The following is a 21,903-nucleotide window of genomic DNA, read 5'->3' as shown; positions in this document are numbered from 1 at the left end:
GGGAATAGAGTGGCATACTTTCTAGCCTCTTACTCATATGGCTTCTCCTGGGTAGTGCAAGTTTTTGATGTTCCTCCTCCTGGTTATAGGGAAAAGCTACATAGTGACACTGTTGGTGTCCGTTGGGCTAGGCTATGTGCTTAGTTTTTTGTTGAGTAAATATCTTTTTTGGTCCTCAGCAAATTTCACAATGCCCGCTATAGTCCCTAGCAAATAAAAAGGCTATTCGTGGTCTTTTAGAAATTTAAAATGGGCCTATTTTAGTCCTGTTGAGGGACTAATGTCGGTCTTTTTTGAATTTGTGAGGGACCGCGATTTCAACTAAATGGGTCCATTTTGAATTTCTTAGGGACCACAGATAGCCTTTTTATTTGCTAGGGACTAAAGCGGACATCGTGAACTTTGCTGAGGACCAAAAGGGGTATTTACTCTTTTTTGTTTTGCTCTGTTTCAGTTTCCTATTGTCTCCAAAAAAAAGTATTTAATATTATTTTAAAAAATTTTGTGTAATATTCAATGAAACGACGTCGTTTTGGGTTGAACGATTAAAAAATTAGAATAATCAGACTATTATAACCCTAAAATAAATTATAATTACAAAAACGTAATGATTTTCACCCAAAACAATGTCCTTTTGATAAACATTAGACAAAATTTTCAAAAAAAAAATTTTAAAAAAAAAGCGAACCCTAAATCATATTATGCATGTGAAAAAACAAATACTCAATAACCTAGCCACAGACCAATTTTAAAGCCTATCCTTAAAACTTAGAGGTTGGCCTTTAAAAGGAATTTTAATATTACATAATAATATTTTGGGTTGAATATTTAAATTTAGAAAAATTTATATATATTTATTTTTAGGATTTAATTTCTTAAACAATATATGTTTAATTTATTATAAATTTGATTATAATAAATCTAGTAAGTTTAGTATGGTTGATATATCACATCATACTTTTACTTCTTAGAAATAATTCAAATCGGAACTATGATTTAATTGGCTAGCAGGTCAGTCTCAATTCAAAATATTTTATATCGACTTCACCCTGTAGATGGTTGATTTATGAAATCCATATAGATAATGATTTAACTTAGAAGACTTCATTTGTAAGCTTTCGGATTTGGGTGAGAATAATCACCAACCCATGGAAGGTACTGATTGCTCTGTCCCTCTTTTTTGTTCACTCCATTTATTGCCTTTTTGAGTTTTGATGATCTAATCAAATTGCACTAAAAAAGTTCACGAAATCACTTCATGCATTGTTTGGTTGCCAGAGAGAAAGGGAATACCTAAGTGATAAATTGTTCTAATTCTAAGAGTTCTAGGTTTTCCTCATTATTTTTAGAGAAATTGTGCTTTCTTGTTAGTTTGCATTTTGGTAGGTCTCAGTTTTTTTTACGTCTTTATTGATTGTGTTATTATTTCCCTCTCATCTTGTTTAACTCATCTTTACTGGCAACCAAGTAGCGGGTCTAGTTCAGTTAAGGTCATTCATGTTTTTCCCCAGTTTTTAGGAACATCGACCAAAGGGCCACACTTCTTCCAATTTTTTACCCAAATGTCACGCGAACAGTATTTTTTACCGGACTGCCACACGTAGAAGTTCGTTGGAGTGGTAGCGAACTTTGTCCCAATGATTTTGTGACACGTAGCACACTTTCGCAGGAAAAGCTGACTGAACTATTATTAGCAAACTTGGTACGCTATGTGACACACGAATGATGCCACGTGTCACGAAATCAAAGGGACGAAGTTCGCTTCCAGTCGTAGCAAACTTCGATACATGACAGTCTAGGAAAAAATACTATTCGCGTGGCATTTGGTAAAAAATTGGGGAAAGTGTGGCAGTTTGGTCTGTGTTCCCAGTTTTTAGTTGATTTAATTAAGGCATGGTACTTAATTGTTCTTTTCATTTATTTTGATGATCTTTACTTGTAGCTCAAACTGAAACTGTCAAAAAACTGTGGAGAATCAGCATGTTGAGGATACTTCATTATCAAGATTCACATGGAGAATTCACAACTTTTCTAGGATTACTGCAAATAAGCTCTATTCTGAAATATTTGTTGTTGGTGGCTAGAAATGGTATCGTGCTTACACATATTTAATGCTCATTTTTTGGAAATTTTAGTTCCTAGGTTTACTTATTTTCAGTTGACTCTCCTGAACATTGTTTTGCACTTGGCAGGCTGTGCTTATTTTCCCGAAAGGCAACAATGTGGACTATTTGTCCATATATTTGGATGTTGCAGAGTTAGCTAGTTTGCACAATGATTGGAGAAGATATGCACAGTTTAGCTTGGCAGCAGTTAGTCAAATACATAATAAGCACTCTGTGATAAAAGGTAGTCTCTTCACTTTGTTCCTGGCAGTACCATGCATGTGTGTAGAAAAAAGCGTTGGTGGAATTAAAAGTGAAGAATGTTGTTACATGTTTGTTGCAATTAATGGAAGAGCACTTAATACTTGAAGTATCTATTTTTGTTGCTATACTAATTTTTCACTGAGAAACCTGAATGATTGTGGTAGATTTTTATATCAAATCCACATAATAATACCTCTCTGTATATTATACTCATCTCCAATGCCATTTCTTCGTAAGCATTTATTTTTGCATATCCTGATAAAAATTTCACAAACCTAACAAACATACTTATTTCTTTTCATCTGCCTTTGGTCTTCTCATTCAAATTTCACTTCATTAAACATTTTTTTTCTAAATTTGAAACTGCCACTTGTACATATATTCTTGTCCTTTTAACTTTGGATCTAAATCCGGATATAGTTATATTACATGTCTTGAATGAAATTGTCAGTATTAACTTGTTAAATGAAACAAAAAGGAAAGAGTAAAGAAAGTAAAATTCCACGTAATTTTTGGGCATAGACATGGGTCTTGTTGTAACTTCATTTTACTTACACCATGTACATACGTAGCACCAATTCAATGCACGAGAAATTGATTGGAGTTTCACGTCCTTCATGCCACTTGGTGAAATGTATGATCCTAAAAGAGGGTATCTTGTGAATGATACTCTCGTAGTTGAAGCCAGGATTGTTGACTGGACTTATGTATCAAAGATAGGGATTGGCTGTGCTGGGCTGAAGAAAGAACAGGAAGAAAAACATAACAAAATCAAAAAAAAGGAAGAGACTCACCTTTACTGTTATAAAGGTTCCTAGTTCCTAACTTGCTTTTCTAGAATTGAGATGAAGACCTTGCTGTGCAAATTGGAAAGGATATATATATTGATCTCGTAGACCATGACAAAGTGAGGAGTTTCCGTGTCCTAAAACAGAGGTCTTTTAACCTTTTCAAGGTATAATCACTAATCACACCAGTAGCCCTCCTGGTAGAAGTGCTTTGACCTTGCATGCTATGACTACTATTACTGTTTCTTTTCTTATTTGCTCTGATCTCAATCGTAAATATTTCCTTTTAAAATGTTGGTTTTTCATTGAAAAATTGGAAAACATGAGAAATTAATATTCTGACATAAAGTGTCTTGAACCATTCATTTATGATATAGTTAAGAGGGAGATAATGTAAAATTATCAGTATCCACAGAACTATATTATTCGATGTTGCTGTGTGGAATTAATTTCAAAATAGGATTAACTCAGGCAGTTTCATGCCATCGATACTTTTTCAGTTTAATTTTTTCAAAGCGGGTGAACATACTCTAAAATTTTGTATTTTCTCTTGCAAGGGATTCAGTGACCCATAACATATCCCCTTTGCAAGGGATGATACCCATCCAAGAGTTGCTTGAATGTCAAAGGATGGAATGTCATCCAATATGGATTTGGACAGAGGGAATATTTGATAACCATCATTGCAACTTCAAATTTTTGATGACTGACTGTTGTGGCCAGTGCTTTTGTTGCTAGTCTTCTTACTTTTTGGAGAAATGCATTAATTTTTCTTACTATCTTCTCAAATTTTTTAGGCAGATATGATAAGAGTCATTGAACTAGAGAAAGTTTAGTTTGTGAACTCCCAAAGTTCAAATCATTATTTTAGTTGCATCCTTTTATAAACAATTACTTTTTAGAACAATACCAAAACATAATACTTCTGATGCTTTAGTTGGAAGGAAACAAAATATATAATATGAATCTTTGTGGTCTTATGTTTTTTGATTTATGAAGTTGGTGATGATTGCTCAACAGATGCTCTATTTTTCATAACTTTTATTTTAATGTCTGACTTCTAATCTTTGATATGCAGGAAGAGGTTGCTAAAGAGTTTGGCATATCAGTTGAATTCCAGCGCTTTTGGCTATGGACAAAGCGTAAAAACTATACATATCATCCTAATCGACCATTGACACACATTGAGGATGCACAACCTGTAAATTTCTGAGCTTGCAAGAAGCTTTTCCTTATTATTTTAATAATAATTCCCCCTTCAAGCTTCTTATATATGATTTTTCCAGCTCTGACTTTTTAGGTTCTTGCTTTTATGGCAATGTTGGTTTTCTAGAACAAATGAGCTCCTTTTACCCAACATTTATGTTTTTTTGTTGAATCTGTTTGTGCTTTTTTTAGATTCCATTTCTCAGGCTGGACCAACAGTTGATTCTTTGTGTTGGCTTTGTATTTTTATTTCTGCAATCTATGGCTAGCTGTTTTATATTCTCCAATCTTGAAAATGAATAAAAAATGCAACCAATATAAATATTTTTCATGCTAATTGTTTTGGATCCTGTAGTTTTTTCTTGTTATGTTGGTGGGGCTGATCAATTTTTGGTGAACTCATGTCTGCCTGATGTTGGTGCTTAATTTTGTGATACATCATTTTTTCAATTATCTGAAGTGGTACTATATTTTTTCTCCGTACGATATACGTTGGAGGTTGGACAATTGAGAGAGTTTTCAAACAAGGTTCAAAATGCAGAATTAAAATTGTTTTTGGAAGTGGAGCTTGGGCTGGTAACATTTGTATTGTGGAAGTTGTATACCACTTTGATAGGATGACAAATTATGATAATTGACACTCAAAACACAGTAATGTTAACAAACTACTTTATTATTTAGGATTTACGACCAATTGCACCACCATACAAGAAAAAGGATGATATATTATTATTCTTTAAGTTATATGATCTTGAAAAAGAGGAGCTACGGTATTGAGTAATTTCTGTATTTTAACATATGTTGGTGTAAAAGTTGTACCTAGTTTGACATGTATGTATTTCCCTATGATTGCAGTTATGTTGGAAGGCTTTTTGTGAAGAGTACTGGTAAGCCATCAGAAATTCTGACAAGGTTAAATGTAATGGGTGGTTATTATCTGGATGAAGTGATTGAACTTCATGAGGTTGGTTTGTGTTGTATCCTTTAATATTAATCAGTTGAAAAATTCATGATAATTTTGATACTGTAGTTCATCTATTTATGATCTAAAACTGTATGTTTTTTGTCAGAATTATCCCTCTCCAAAGCTTTCTGCTATCAACATCAACATCAACAACACCTTTATCCCAAATTAATTGGGGTCGGTGGTAGATGAACCCACATGAAAGATACAAAACGGTTGAAAAAAAGTAAAAAAAAATAAAAAATAAAAAATAAATAAAAAAATAAATAAATAAAAATACACAAATAAAGTAATAAAATAAAATAAAATGAAATAAAAATATATGTATATATAAATAAATAAAAGTAAAAAAGAAAGGGACAAGAAGAAGTGGGGGAAATGAAGGGGAAAAGGACTAAAAAAGGACCATCTGGAACATAGGAGTAACAGCGAGTCTAACCCTCCACCATACTTATAGCTTTTCTCCATTCCTTTCTAAGACATACTGTCCGCCAATCTATATCCCACTCCATTAAATCTTGTTTTACTACTTTCCCCCAAGTAAGCTTCGGCCTACCTCTGCCTCTTTTTGTGTTTAGCTCTTGGTAACAAACTTCTGTTCTTACAGGAGCATCCATGGGTCTTCTCATCACATGCCCAAACCACCTCAATCTATGTTCTCTCATCTTCTCGGCTACGGGTACTACTCCGACCTTTCGTCGAATATCTTCATTTCTTATCTTATCCATCCTTGTGTACCCACACATCCACCTTAACATCCTCATCTCTGCTATTCCCATCTTATGCTCATGTTGCCTATGTGCTGGCCAGCATTCCGCTCCATATAGCATTGCCGGTCGTACTAACTTTGATTGGAATGAGCCCCTTCCAAGCCCCATCTTTCTGCTATGATGAAAATAATAGATGGTCTTTTTATCTAAGCTGGACAGAGTTGCATTACAACACTGCTGTCCATTCTTCGATTGGAATGAGCCCCTTCCAAGCCTTATATAGGAAGTTACCAACTTTGATTCCTCATTATCCTCAAGGATCAGTGCGGGTTGAAGCTGTAGATGTCACATTATCCCATAGGAATGAGTTGCTGTCCAGGCTGAAGATGCATTTGCTAGAGGCTCATAATAGAATGAAGATTCAAGCTGATAGACATAGCATGGATATTTCTCTGAAGGTTGGAGATTTAGTTTTAGTGAAACTTCAACCATACCGTCAGATTTCATTGGCTAAAAGAACCAATCAGAAGTTAGCCAAAAGATATTTTGGTCCTTTTCCTATTACTCGAATTTTGAGCCCAGTCCCTTATCAGTTGAAATTACCAGCAGGATGTAAGATCCACCCTTCCTTCCATTTTTCAGTTTTGAAGCCTTTTCGAGGAGAGCATAAGGATCTGGTTCCTACATTCCCAGAATTGAGTCATAACAATTCCCCAATCCAGAAACCTATATCTGTTTTGATGTCTCGCATTATCACCAACAAATCAGGGGACCACAAACAGTGGCTTGTTCAGTGGTCTCATGCTTTACTAGAAGATGCCATGTGGGAGGAAGAATCTGATTTGAAGACACATTATCCGGAATTGAACCTTGAGGACAAGGTTCCTTTACAAGATGGGGCCAATGATACGAAAGCTGGAAGGAGAAGAACAAGTGCTCATACATGGGTGAAAGACATTGTAGTATTGTAATAGGAATTACTGATAGAAGACTTATGCCTTGTATTACTGATATTGGAACATACAGTTAGGTAGTGTAGTCTATTAGAAGGTGCTGAGGTGACAAGCACTGGTAGTTAGAATAGGAGATTGTAAATAAAAAGGACACATGTATTCCATGTGGCATTCATTGAGAAATAACAAAAAACTCTTTTCAGTTCTTCATATCCTTTTCTTTTTCTTGTAAGGGTTCTGCACCCTTAACAGATACTTTCCGTTTGTTGTGAAGTTCTTTTTTTCGGTTTGCAAGGCTATGTTATTCTCCTTGAATATTTTCCGTTTGTTGTATTGTTCTTTTTTTCCATTTTCAAGGCTATGTAATTCTCCCCGAATACTTTCCCTCTTTTCTATTTTCCATTTTCAAGGCTAAGTTATTTTCAGTTTCCAAGTACAAATGTATGAAAATTGACTTTACCAAATATGTAAGAGGTAATGTGGAATTTAATCTGCACCGCTAAACTATGCTATCGGAGTGCAAACGATAAACCAAGCATGCTCTTGACTGGTTATTGATTAGTGGGCAGAAGCATCCTAATAGAAAGAAATATTCAGGCATTTGATTCTGGGTTCTAGTTATTTGTGATAATCCAAGTACAAATACATGTCTATTTCTTGCAGAGTTATTTTTAGTTGTCTTAAGTTGTTATAGGTTTGATGCCACTGAGGTCAATGGGTCACCGTTATTTTTTAATTTAGAAGTGGGCAGCAGAAAAATTCAGGCTTTTCATTCTGGGTTGTAGTTATTTGTGATAGAAATGTTTTTAATATCTATTATATTTATTGGCAGAGATATCAGATGACTAAATGAGTGGTTTCATCTATATTTGTTAATATAAACTATGTATAATATTTGAAATGATTAATAGGAAAAATCGCAGTGTTGTTTGCAGTCAGTTCCATTCTTATTCTTGTGCCAAAAATGGAATAGAATGGCAACCATTGTGCTGTAAATGTAGAAAGGTTTCATCATTTTGGTTTATCCCCAAAATGACACCTATTTTGTGAAGTTTTTTCATACTAGTGGATCAACTTATAGAGTCCATCCAATTGCACACTTGAAAATTTGAGCATACCTTAGTTTTTTGATAAAGCCATTCTATCCTACTTGAATCCAAAATTTCCTGCCTGTGAAACACAAAGCATGTTGGATGAACTGAAAAAATAAACAATCACTGAGCTTAAGAGTCAGCAGTCATGTATTCATCATCATGACATATATATATGCAGTGAAGAAATACAATCTAAAGTGATAATGGAAATATGTGTTGTACGTTTGTGAATGAAAACATTATAAAAATTAAGTGCTCATCTTTTATGTTTGCTAAACTTTAGTTGGTATGAGTTTGGGAGAAATCAAGGTTGTTTGTAGCAGATGCTAGCAGCTCCAAACCACCTTTTGGTATCGTGAGTTTCTTGTTGAACATATATATATTGTTTTCTGATGCCATGTGAAACTGTTTTTGCTCCAATTTTTCTACCTGAGAGTAAAAATCAATTATGTGTATACAATTAGACAATTTAGTGTAATTGGAGATTTATATGTGCATTATGGTGTGCGAAGTAACCATTTGCTGAATAATGAGAGTGATCCTTCCGAATTTCGGAGATCCTTCTGATGAAAAAATAAAATCTATTAGGTCAATTTCTTGAAGTGCTTTGTCTTGTAGATTACGAAGTTTCTCAAAATTCAGTAGTATTACATGAGGTGTTGAATGTTATCTCATTCAATACTATCTCATTTCTTGAAGTATTTTTTTTCCCCTCATTTTTCTTAATTTATGAAGTAATAAACTTCCTCCTTGTTTCTAATTTTTTTAATTAAATCTTGTTTCATTTATTGCAGGTACTGCAATTGATCAAAGAATTGCTTACTTTCTTATGCTGGTGGCGCTGGCAATTACATACATGTTCCATTGATACCATGTAAAGGCTATATAAACACAGCAATACTCCAATGTACTTTATATTGTATCAAACAGCTTGGAAGTGCGACAAAACTATCACAAATTTTTTTTTGCTATTCTTTCATTCCTTTTTTGGCATCTTATTATTGAGGAGTGGTTCAACATCACACAAGCTCATAAGTGTACAAATTTATTTGATTACCGAGATGATGTTAAAACTTATATTGTTCAGCATCCAAAAGAAAAAAAAACTGAAGTTATTGATCCAAATGATGTATATATTTAGTTCTCACAAGGTGCAACTGATGGTAGGCCATATCTGGTGTTGTTGGTTTTCTTAACCGATTCGTTAATGATCCTGTTGTACATATACCATACTTAATTCAACATTCATGTGTGCAATCACAAACTTTTTTTATGTTAAGGTAGTGAGATAGAATATAAGATGGACTTACTTAAACTTAGAAAGTGCCATCACAGGTCCAAATATTTCATCTTGTGCTATTAGCATGTTCACAAGAAAAAAAATTATAGAGTTTAATAATAGTGTTGTCCTTAATTTATAAAAGTATAGAAAAAATATAATATTTAATTACCTCAATTTACTCGAAGCTAAACTTAAGCACTAAATAAGTTCTCAATAAAGAAAGCGTAACATCAGAAACAATGAACTCAATTTTTATTATTTACGGGGAACAAGAAAGTAATACATTGTTACATTTGAAAAAACTTTACAGCATAAGAGTATCACAATGCAAACAATTTTTCTTTCACGGTTCATCATTAATTTTTCTTTTACAAATGAACCCCAATGAGCTTCTCAAAATCTCTTTGAGCCTCCCTGTTGTGCTCTAAACCAGCTGTGTCCTTCATCTCATCAAGTTGGAGTCGTGCTTGGAGTCGAGCATAAGCAATGTCTCTCCCTCGTCTTTCCTCTTTTATTTGTCTCCAATTTAACAAAGTCTTCTTCTTATTATTAACAACAATAGGAGCAAGTAGTTCATGACTAGTTTTCAAGAATGATTTTTCAACACTTCCCTAGTCCTCTTGCTTGTCTCTCCCGTCTTTCCTCTTTTATTTGTCTCCAATTTAACAAAGTCTTCTTATTATTATCGACAGCAATAGGAGCAGCTAGTTCATGACTAGTTTTCAAGAATGATTTTTCAACACTTCCCTTTTCCTCTTGCTTGTCTCTCTCACGTCTTTCCTCTTTTATTTGTCTCCAATTTAACAAAGTCTTATTATTATTAGCAACATCAATAGGAGTAGCTAGTTCATGACTAGTTTTCAAGAATGATTTTTCAACACTTCCCTTTTCCTCTTGCAGAGTTCCCAATCTTATCTTCTTGTAAACCTCGCTAACTGAAGCCCTTGAAGACTTTTTGGTATCAATTTTTTTGACGAATAAAGTTTTTCTCATAGGCATGCATCCCTTTTTCATATGCAGAGACTCCATGGAGCTTTGAGGTTTGTTAACATCCATGATAAACTCGAGAGGAGGCTGAATTAAATTATAAAAATTTAAATCATTATCACAATAATAATAATATGCTTTAAAAGAAAAAAAAAGAAAACACATAAAAAACACAAAAAAAAAATATTAAACATAATAATGAAAAAGAGCATAAACAACTTACATCTAATTTCTTCTGCACAGCTTTGGGTCTTTTCTGAGCATAAACAATATCGTCAGCATTCGCCATTCTCACGCGCTTCTGGGTTCCTCACTTTAAGAAAGTGGAAGGGGACGTGAAATTGTGAAGACGATGGTTTGATCGCATCATGGGATCACTCGCATCCACCAAAACCCTCAACGCCATCATTTACGGCAAGAAAAAAAAATGGGACTAAAAACAAGAATTGCAAAATAGAAAAAAAAAAAACTTTTAATGCTGAGCACGAAGGAGAGCTGAAAAGTTTCTCTGGAAAATTGGAGAGATCAAAGGTTGTTTGTGTGTTTGCTTTTGTGATTTGCAATGTGTGTTTTTGTGTTTGCTTTTGTTGCCGGAAAAAAAAAGGGAAGAAAAACAAGAATTGCAGAATAGAAAAAATGGCAAAAACTAGTGTTGAGCGCGAAGGAGAGCTGAAAATTTTCTCGGGAAAATTAGGGATTGGACAGCTATGAGGTTGTTTGTGTGTTTTGCTTTTGTTATTTGCAATGTTGCTTTTGTGTGTTTGCTTTTGTTGCCGGAAAATTATACCGTTGGAGTGAGTGAGCGGGAAACGAAGCGAGGAGCCAGCTTATACAGTTGGAGATGTTTGAATTTTTTATATTTCTTTTTTTATGTTTTTATCATTTGCTTTGAGGATGTCTGAGATGATTACATGATGTAACATAACAAATCTACCCACACATTTGAGAAGAGAGAGGAGAGAGAAGAAAGGAGAGAGAAAAATCAAGAGATGGGACCCACATAAAATTGTGTGTGTAGGAAAGTTATGTTACATCATGTAACATAACAAACATAAAACCCATAAATGTATATTTCCTTGAGAGACTTACATTATAATTTTAATTTTTCGAGAATAATAAAGTTAATATATATTTGAAAAGCTAATTTATTTATTTAACTCAAAATAATAAGTAATCTCGAGTTTATATATAAGGGCTTTATGTTTGTTATGTTACATGATGTAACATAACATTCCTACACACACAATTTTATGTGGGTCCCATCTCTTGATTTTTTTCTCTCCTTTCTTCTCTCTCCTCTCTCTTCTCAAATGTGTGGGTAGGTTTGTTATGTTACATCATGTAACATAACAAACATAAAGCCCTACATTTATACTCAATACTATTTTATATTCATTGAAAAAATGAGTTATGTGCCGTATTTCACTACAATTAGCAAGCAAAAAATGACCGGGGGTAAATTTCAAATACCTTTAGTAATGTGTTGCCTCTAAAATATATATATATATATATATATATATATATATATATATATATACATATGGGAAATAGTAGTCTTATGTTGTAGGAGACTATTATCTTATGCTATAGATACTTCCATAAGTGTGCTGTTATTTTCTTTTCTTTTTTCTTTTTTAATCGTGTGTCTCATCATCTTGTATCTTAGCATAAGATATGATCTCTCATACAATATGAGAGTAGACAAACCCTATATATATATATATATATATATATATATATATATATATATATATATATATATTGAAAATATCCGTTGGAGTTCAAAATAAGAGAAAAATGGTTTTTGGGTTTCACTTGCCACAAAATGAGAGAGCGAGAGAGATATCAAATTGTTGCTTCACGCTGGATATCAACAATTCCTCATTTGCTCATCTGGATTCTTCTTTGGATATCTTGTTAATGGAATCTGTGAGGTAGATTAGATGATGTATCAATATATGCTCTGTTCTCTGTTGGTTTTCTTGAATTCTTTTTGGTTTGGTTAGTGAAATCTTTGTGGTTTGGAATTTCTGCAACTGGATTGCTGAAATTTGGGCAGAATATGAGGAGAAAGAAAAAACAAAATTTGGTTAAATTGGGTTTTCTTTTGTTTGATTTGTTAAGTTTCTTCAGCAGTTCTTTTTTGTATCCTGGATCTGAATTATTGCAATTTTTGTTTGATTTGTTTGGTTAAATAGTTTCTGAGAAGACTATTTGTGCAGTCATCAAGACATGGCAAGGTTGCAATTCTGGATGGGTATATCCAGCTGACAGAGAATGATGAATTTGCTTACCAAGAGATGCTCACTCACCTTGCACTCTGTTCCATTCCAAATCCAAACAAGGTTTTTTCTGTTCTTCATTCGCTATTCCTCCCAAGTGAACTAAGAGACTAGCTAATGGGAAAAAAGAAACATTTCTGAAAGAACCAAGAGAGAAAATTTGTTTAACAAGGTGTTTATGAACATTACAGGTGCTGCTAGTTGGAGGAGGAGATGGTGGAATTCTTAGAGAGATATCTCGCCATTCTTCTGTTGAGCATATTGATATATGTGAAATAGACAAAATGGTGATTGATGTGAGTCTTTATGTTAACATTCCTAAGTTCCACCTTTTATGAACTTTGACAGAAATGTATTACAGATAAAAAGAACCCTTATAAACTTGCAAAGATAAGGGATAAGAAAAGTAAAGACCTCACCCAAGTTAGATGCATCAAGGATGAAAATCAAAAACTTATGGTGAGAGATGAAGATGTAAATGAAAGATGGTTGAAATACTTCAACAAGCTGTTTAATGGAGATGGAGATACAAGCGAGGTGGACTTAGAGGACGCGTATGATGATATGAATAGAAGATTTGTACGCAGAATTAATAGACATGAAGTTAAGGAGGTTTTAAAGAGGATGAAGACTAATAAAGCCTTGGGGCCTGATGGTGTCCTTATTGAAGTGTGGAGAGGCCTGGGGGATGTGGCAATAAAATGGTTGACCAATCTTTTTAATAAGATTCTCCAGACGAATAAGATGCCTGATGTATGGAGGATAAGTATGATTGTGCCTATCTACAAAAACAAGGGAGATATACAGAATTGTTCAAACTATAGAAGCATTAAGCTAATGAGCCATACTATGAAGTTATGAGAGAGGGTTATTGAACATCGCTTGAGGAGAGATACCAAGGTTTCTGTAAATCAATTTGGATTTATGCCAGGAAGATGTACCATGGAAGCCATTTTCTTGATGCGACAACTAATGGAAAGATACCGAGAAAAGAAGAAGGACTTGCATATGGTGTTCATAGACCTTAAGAAAGCAAACGATAGGGTTCCAAGGAAAGTTTTATGGTGGGTCCTGGAGAAGAAAAAGGTTCCATTAAAGTATGTAAAGGCAATCAAGGATATGTATGATGGGGGTACTACATGTGTAAAAGCTTGTAACGGATCATCAAGTTATTTTCCTATCACGGTAGGTGTACACCAAGGGTCGGCTCTAAGTCCTTACCTCTTTGCCTTAGTTATGGATGAACTAACAAAAGATATTCAAGAGGAAGTGCCATGGTGTATGCTTTTTGCAGACGATATTGTGCTTATTGATGAGAGCAAGGAGGGTGTTAATAGAAAACTTGAATTGTGGAGAAGCACAATGGAATCCAGAGGATTCACATTAAGTCGAAGCAAGACTGAGTATCTGAAGTGTGAGTTTTTTCTGGTACAAGATGAGGACCAAGAACCTGCGCATCTAAATGATCAAGATGTACCCAAAAAAGATGCTTTTAAATACTTGGGCTCCATTTTACAAAACGGTGGAGAGATTGATGAGGATGTAAATCACAGAATCAGAGCAGGGTGGATGAAATGGCGCAGTGCATCTGCATTTTTGTGTGACCGCAAAATCCCCCTGAAGTTAAAAGGAAAATTCTATAAAACAGCAGTAAGACCGGCAATGCTATATGGAGTGGAATGCTGGCTAGCACATAGGCAACATGAGCATAAGATGGGAGTAGCAGTGATGAGGATGTTAAGGTGGATGTGTGGTTACACAAGGATGGATAAGATAAGAAATGAAGATATTCGACGAAAGGTCGGAGTAGTACCGGTAGCCGAGAAGATGAGAGAACATAGATTGAGGTGGTTTGGGCACGTGATGAGAAGACCCATGGATGCTTCTGTAAGAACAGAAGTTTGTTACCAAGAGCTAAACACAAAAAGAGGCAGAGGTAGGCCGAAACTTACTTGGGGGAAAGTAGTAAAACAAGATTTAATGGAGTGGGATATAGATTGGCGGGCAATATGCCTTAGAACGGAATGGAGAAAAGCTATAAGTATGGTGGAGGGTTAGACCCGCTGTTATTCCTATGTTCCAGATGATCCATTTTTAGTCTTTTTCCCCTTCATTTCCCCCACTTCTTCTTGTCCCTTTCTTTTTTACTTTTATTTATTTATATATACATATATTTTTATTTTATTGTATTGTATTTTATTTTTTATTTTTTATTTTTTATTTTTTTTGTTTTTTTTTTGTTTTTTTTTGCTTTTTTACTTTTTTTTCAACCGTTTTGTACCTTTCATGTGGGTTCATCTACCACCGACCCTAATTAATTTGGGATAAAAATGTTGTTGATGTTGATGTTGATGTTGATTTTGATTTATATGCATTGCTTTGAAGAATTTATTCTAGGAAAGAACCATACTAATTTCTTAATGCTTTTGAGGATACAGGTTTATAAGAACTTTTTCCCGGATATAGCAATTGGTTACCAGGATCCTCGAGTGCATGTTCATATCACTGATGGTAAGAAGTTAAGCCATTTGTTTTCTAACTTACAAAGCAAACATTTCTCTATATATTAAATATCTGACAAATGTATTCAGGAATTGCGTTCATCAATTCTGCTCCTGAGGGCACTTATGATGCTATTATATTGGATGCTTTCAACCCAACGGGTAAAACTATCTTTTCTTCCTGTCAACTTAAAATTGCAGCTATAGTGAGAGAAGAAAATTCTCATTTTTAAAAGCCTTAAAAGAAATAAAAGAAGTTCTATGTCATGCAGGACCTATTGCAGAAGTGCTTGCAGATAACTGCTTCTTGGAGTCAGTAGCAAAGGCTCTTCGACCCGGTGGAGTTCTGTCTGCTCCAGCAGAAACCTTGTGGCATGAGAACTTTATCATTGCAGATACCATAGCAGATTGCAAGAAGATATTCAAGGGCTCCGTCAACTATGCTTGGACCACAGTTCCTACATATGCAAGGCATTTCTTATTAAACTTTCATGTTTACCTTTTCTCATTTCTAACTCTCTCCCAAAAATGGGGTATTATGAAAAGTTTTTGTTAAGAAGTGTTTCTTTGTTTTGGTTTACCAGTGGTGTAATTGGATTTATGCTTTGCTCAACGGAGGGTCCCCCAGTCAACTTCAAACACCCAATAAATCCACTGAATCCAGAGTACACTGGTCAGCCTTGTCTGCCATCAATTTAGTGGCTGTTGTTACTTATAGCTAGGGATGTAAATGGGATAGGCCGGGCCGAGCTTTGGCTTTGGCGGCCTAAGCCTACGTAAAAATATATTGAGCCTATCTGGCCTATCAGTCTATCAAAGGCTTAGTTTGTAGGCCAAGCCTGGCCTATTATTAAAAAAAAAAAAAGCCTGTCATGGCCTATGAGGCCTTTTAGGCCTACGAAGTTGTAAATTAAACTAAAATAAAAAAAAATATCTCATTCATTATAAAATAATGTTCAACAAAGATCCAAATTATAAAAATTCTCAAATGTTTTTTAACAAGAACACACAAATTTTTAAATAATATTCATGACAACAATCAACAAAGATCCAAATTACAAAATTTCTCAAATATTTTTTAACAAGAACACACAAATTTTTAAATAATATTCACGACAACAAATCGAATGTACATGTCCGTATCAAAAGCATCGATATGGACCTGTGGATCTTGACTTCCATCATATTTTGGCAGTCGCGCCAAATCAAAGTCTTCTGGTAAGGGTGCATTTAAAATCTCCCCAGTGAAAGGGCTGTTATTATACTGCCCCCTGCTGTATTTTCTCCTGTAGGCACCAGGTTCCACCCGTCCTCTAATGATCTGTGGATCCCGATTGGGGTGGGTTCCATCTGGTGTCTCTGCCCATTTGCTTCTATTGAAGCGTTTTGAATCATGGCCTTTGCAGCAGTGTTTTGGTCATCCGTTGTCTGGTCTTCCAGGTTTGGGTTCGTTGCGTTAATCGAATTGGGCCTTTCCTCAGCAAACCGGTTCTGATGAACCAAGTTGCGATTTCCTTCCCGGCCATTAACACGCTGGCCTTCATTTTCTGTTGTCCCTGGTCCAGTTAGCTTCGTTAAGCGTTGTTCCAGGTCTCGCATTCCCCTATTATTTTCCTCTTGTATCGTCTGGAAATCTTGTTGCCGCTGAAGGTTATTAGGATTTTCGATCTCTGTTATTCGCTGCATAATCGCAGCAAATGCATTTTGAGCAAGCTGAGTGTCTGGATCGGCTGATTGGGCAATGTGTGCAGCAAGATCCCTAGGATGCTGGGGAGGCTGGGTAGGGTTGTTCCTTACAGGAGCCATAATTGGAGCCGCGCCCCTATCATGACGCGCTGGAGTGGAAGCGGTGTCCGAGACATCTTCACTGACATAGACATGATCATAGTCCACATCGTTTCCTAGCTAGTGTTGAGGCTGATTTACCTCTTCCAGAACTGGATCCAGTGGTTGATTCTGGTTTTGGGGTGGTTGCTGACTACTACTCCTTGTTTGGATTTCCATCCTTCGTCAGATTGGTGGGAACTTCAAATTCAGAGAAGAGGTTCCCCACAGACGGCGCCAATGTTCTTCCCTTAAGACAGAGATGTCCAGCCCAATAAGCTGATATGTTTCTCTTAGATCTAGTGCCCTCTCCAATGTATCTATGAAGGAGATACTCTTTAGTCAAGCAGATCACTGTGCATAGAATACTATAATGGCGTTAGCCAATGGGGTGTGTGTGTGTGCGCACAGTGACAACATAACAGTAAGAGAGAGAGCGTAACGTACCTTTAGGGTTTACCTTGTATTTATAGAGGTTACCTGTGGGTAGTGTGGATGGGCTTTTGGTGCCTCAGATAAAGGCTCAGGCCTGCTTGCTATGATGTCGTATTAAGATTAGCATCATTGATGGATATCTATCCGTAATCATCACCGATTTAGATCTTGGATTGCCCCTTATTGGGCTCATCACTTGATGGGCCCCTTATACGGGTCCATAACACTCACTATTCTTTCCAGCCAAAGATGATCGTCTCTGGCGGTCTAAGTCTTTATTTATAGAGTTTGTGCCCTTGCTTAGAAATCTTGATCGAATCATCATCATGTATCATGGTCCAATCTTCTCGGATACAGTCTGAGATATATTACGAATTTTTCTCGTACCTCCCGCGCTACTAGCGTGGATCCCACGCTGATAGCGTGGGAGTTTTGTTTAAGGTATTGAAGATTCACGCTACTAGCGTGGTTCCCACGCTGCCAGCATGGTTGGCAAGATTGGCTGGCGCTTCTAGCGTGAATGCCACGCTATCAGCGTGGAGGTTTCTGGCTAAAACTTGCTTCTGGCGCTGACAGCGCCACACCCACGCTAGTAGCGTAGGGCTTCAGTCTTGTGCTTCCAAATTGGGCTTCTTTTTGTCCTGTTTCCTACATAATCAGAAGGAAATCAGTTACAAGTTCTCTGATTGAGATTTATCCATTTAATAGCAATTCTAGCCCTTTCTATCCAAGATTGATCAAGATTCTTTCTCTTTTTAACTTAAAATCATATATATGTTGGAGGCATATCATTAGTCTGCATTGCTATTTACGCGAGCCCGAGAGAAGAAAGGAGGAAAGAATTCTGGGAGGATCGGAATGCTATTAGTGCTAACCAAAGGGGGCCTTGGATAGTTGCCAGAGATTTCAATGAAATAGCTGCGAGTGAGGAAAAGAGAGGGGGCGCCCAATTGACAAAAATAGGTGTTCTAGATTTGCGAAAGTTCTGCAAGAGTGCAAACCTTATGATAATGGCTTCTTCGGGTGTTTGGAGAAGAAAGGCTCGAGAATGATGTTTTTAGGTGGTGAAATGTGGAGTGTTTTACTCCTTTAACTTGTATTTACTTTGATCAATGGGACCTACTTGGTCACTTACTTATTTAATCTTTCATTCTTATTCATTTCTAACCAAATAACTTAGTATTTCTAAACATGTGTTTTATCTCATAAACCTAATAAATTAGCCTGTCACTAAATTATTTCAAAGTTCAAGGTAATTTTACATAATTCTATTTTTTACCTCAAAACTTTCACTATTCACACTTTTTCCTAAAAAATGTCTAAAATCCCTAAATTAGATTTTTAGTCCAATTATACCATTTTTATCTCATAATAATTCCTAATTACTCCTTTTATGGGTTCAGATTATTATAGATACAAGGAATAAGCGCATAACACCAAGGTCTCACTATAATTTCCCATGTCCACTTCCCACCATATTAGGGGATTTTAGATAATTAAATTAAAAAATATATATTATTAGTTGCGCCTATTTTAGTCAAGAAAATAAAAGTAAAAAAACAAATTATGTTTTGGTTCAAGTCTCTACAGAAAAATAACATATTTTTAAATTAAAGCTTAAATAACTAGTATACATAATCATTTGACTACGACGATACTGCCTTAGAGCGAAAATTAAGCTTCGAAATAAATTAGTTCTATTTAAAGACTCTTAGTCTACAACTAATTTTGTTAAGCTGTAGTATTTTTTTTTTTAAACTATCGTACCAAAAAAATACATATGCTAAGAATCTTTCTTTAATTTATCTTTCTTTTCCATGATTTTATATTAGTTTGGAATCTGATCCGGATATAATATAGGCCCAACCAGGGCCCAATAACACATGGAAGCCCAAATCCATTAAGGACCCAGAACGAGGCATAAATGACAGGTACGGACGCGATGACTATATCGCGGCACACCAGCGTGATGACCATATCGCGTCATACAAGGCGCGATGACCTTATCGCGTCACGCAAGACGTACTTACTCACCTCGCAACAGGATACCTTTTACAGACAGTAAACTTAAAGGCCAAGGAAACACCACCGCACCCTCACACCAGTAAGCAACAGACAGCTCCAGCTCGCCATAACTCTAGTACTAGACACCGTGGCGGCAAGCTCCTCAACATTTAAACCATGACAGCCACACTACGTTGGCACCAAGGAACCTTTGCCTTCACCATGAAGAAAGGCATCCTCCAAGCACACATCTCAACTACTATATAAACACACGATGTATCACCAAGGAACGATCATCCTTTACTTTCACAACATAAACACCTGCCTCTGATACTGACTTAAGCATCAAAGTGTCTTCGCAGGTACCCCCCCCCCCATTTGGTGCAACGTGAAGGACGAAGGACAAAGAGCTCAGGCTCACCCCAACTGCAATACCAGGCCCAGACCAGAAACTACCGAAGGAGTCTCAACCGTGTGTGATTTGGGCTTAATACGTATTGGGCTATCCATACCATATTTGGTCTAATCATTGGCGCCGTCTGTGGAAAAATTTTTACCCACCTTTCTCTAAAAACATGGTTGACATTCGTAGCAAATCCCAGAATGGCTCCAAAGGAAAGCGGAAGGAGACCCCTGCTTCCCGTGAAAAATCAGCTTCATCGGTGGCACCAATTCCCATCCACCTGGATGACCCACCGACACCCCAACATCTGTTGGACCTCATCACACTACAGAACATGAAAATCGCCCAGCAGAATCGAGATTTGACTCGATTGAAAAAAGCTCAAAAGAGCAAAGAAAAAACCCAAGAAAAGGGAAAAGAAAAAGAAAAAATCTTGAGAAAGAAATAGCTCCCGAAAATTCTGAGGAGAGTGAGCCACCTCATTCGCACTCTACTGGGAATCCAAGACCTTCGGGTCACAAAAATAAGAAAGGTGAAGAAATCAAAGATACTCATGAGAACGAGAATTCATATGGTATCTCAAGGACCTTTTCTCGAATTATTCACCCATTCGTCCCCTGCATAATGAACATCCCAATTCCTCGGGATGTCAAGATTACAACAGAAAAATATAACAACAAGGGGGACCCTCCAGAGCATCTGGAACAATTCCAGACAAACATGATGGCACAAGATGTCGCGGATCAAATAGTTTACCGACTGTTTCCTACAACTCTCAAGGAGACAGCCCTTAGATGGTACTCAACGCTACCACCTGATTTGGTACAAAGTTAGGAAGACTTAACCAACCAGTTTCTCGTGCGGTTCGCAACGAGTAAAGCACAATACAAATCCACTCACGCACTGAAAACGGTTCGACATGAATTAAATGAAACTCTGCGCGATTATCTAAATAGATTCTTTGATAAAGCGCTTTTGGTCAGAGATTTAGATCCACAAGTCTCACTACACATCATCACTGAAGGACTTGTGGAAGGCCCTTTTTCTAAGTCGTTGGCCAAACAACGACCTCGCACCATAGAGGAACTGCGTGCGCGTTCAGAGAAATTCATCAACCTGGAAGATTATAAGCGATCACGAGAAATCTCCAACACCAGGGCCAACACAAACAACTTCGAAAGAGATGTCCAGAAGAATTTTCAACGCAAATTTCGCGAAAAGAGAAAGTGGGGAAAATATGACAACTACACCCCCTTGAACACATCTCCCAAGCGGATTTTTAAGGAAGTATTCCAAACAGGGTATGTCCGGGTTAACAGACCTCATCCAATGCCAAAAGATGTTGAGCGTGATGAATCCAAATTTTGCAAATTCCTCAACGACAAAGGTCACACCACCGACGAATGTCTCGCGCTCAGAAATACCATTGAGGCACTCATAAGAGAAGGAAAGCTCCAGGAATTTATTTCTAGCTGCAGGGAATATAAGACGCAGCGAAGGCGCGATAGAAGCCCTGATCACGACTCCAGGAGTGGCCAAATCTCAACGAAAAAACCATCTGAAATCAGTCATGACGGTGCGCGATCACGCACGCCCATCCACCTCTCGCGATCAAAGACAGGCCATAAGTTTTGACGATGATGACTATGACGACATCGTACCAGACCATGATGACCCACTAGTGATCTTAGCGTGCATGGCTAACCTCCAGGTAAAACGTATTATGATTGACAATGGTAGTTCAGCTGATATTATATTCTGGGATGCCTTTTGCGCGATGCACATCCCAGAGGAACATCTTCTTCATGGATGTTCGGACTTAATTGGCTTCGCCGGAGAGTGCGTACAGCCCAAAGGCACCATTGAAATGTGGGTCACTTTTGGAAACATGCCTCTTACTCAAACTATCAAAGTAAAATTTTATGTCATTGAATACGCATCAGCATATAACATCATTCTAGGAAGACCAACTATTGCCGCATCAAAGGCAATCATTTTTATGCCTCATCTTTTGATAAAATTCCGTAACAAGTATGGCACGGTAGTTGCCATCAGAGGTGATCAGAAAACAGCGCGCAACTGTTATAACACCAGTTTAAGA

General features: G+C 36.5%; 1 protein-coding gene and 1 long non-coding RNA gene across 3 annotated transcripts; both read left to right on the top strand.

Annotated features, from left to right (window-relative positions):
• The first annotated feature begins 3,150 nt into the window (after positions 1 to 3,150).
• LOC133299786 (uncharacterized) lies at positions 3,151 to 9,127 on the top strand. 2 transcript variants are annotated; one of them, XR_009749982.1, is made up of 4 exons: positions 3,151 to 3,324; positions 4,236 to 4,358; positions 5,219 to 5,250; positions 8,879 to 9,127. It is a non-coding gene; the product is annotated as an uncharacterized LOC133299786 (long non-coding RNA). The 2 variants fall into 2 exon arrangements; XR_009749981.1 differs by lacking the exon at positions 8,879 to 9,127 and having other exon boundaries at positions 5,219 to 5,330.
• A 3,023-nt stretch (positions 9,128 to 12,150) lies between these two features.
• On the top strand, positions 12,151 to 15,835 carry LOC133299795 (spermidine synthase-like). Its single transcript, XM_061499279.1, has 7 exons — positions 12,151 to 12,282; positions 12,552 to 12,698; positions 12,827 to 12,931; positions 15,074 to 15,146; positions 15,227 to 15,298; positions 15,409 to 15,607; positions 15,721 to 15,835. Exons 1-7 carry the CDS (start codon positions 12,151 to 12,153, stop codon positions 15,833 to 15,835), a joined length of 843 nt encoding a protein of 280 aa, XP_061355263.1.
• The last annotated feature ends 6,068 nt before the right edge of the window (positions 15,836 to 21,903 follow it).

The sequence above is a fragment of the Gastrolobium bilobum genome, unplaced genomic scaffold (assembly GCF_033153095.1).
Source record: "Gastrolobium bilobum isolate Gb01-03AN ecotype WA unplaced genomic scaffold, APGP_CSIRO_Gbil_v1 utg20899, whole genome shotgun sequence".
Classification (NCBI taxonomy): domain Eukaryota; kingdom Viridiplantae; phylum Streptophyta; class Magnoliopsida; order Fabales; family Fabaceae; genus Gastrolobium; species Gastrolobium bilobum.
Note: the sequence above shows the minus strand (reverse complement) of the source record. Positions and strands in the feature narration are given on the sequence as shown.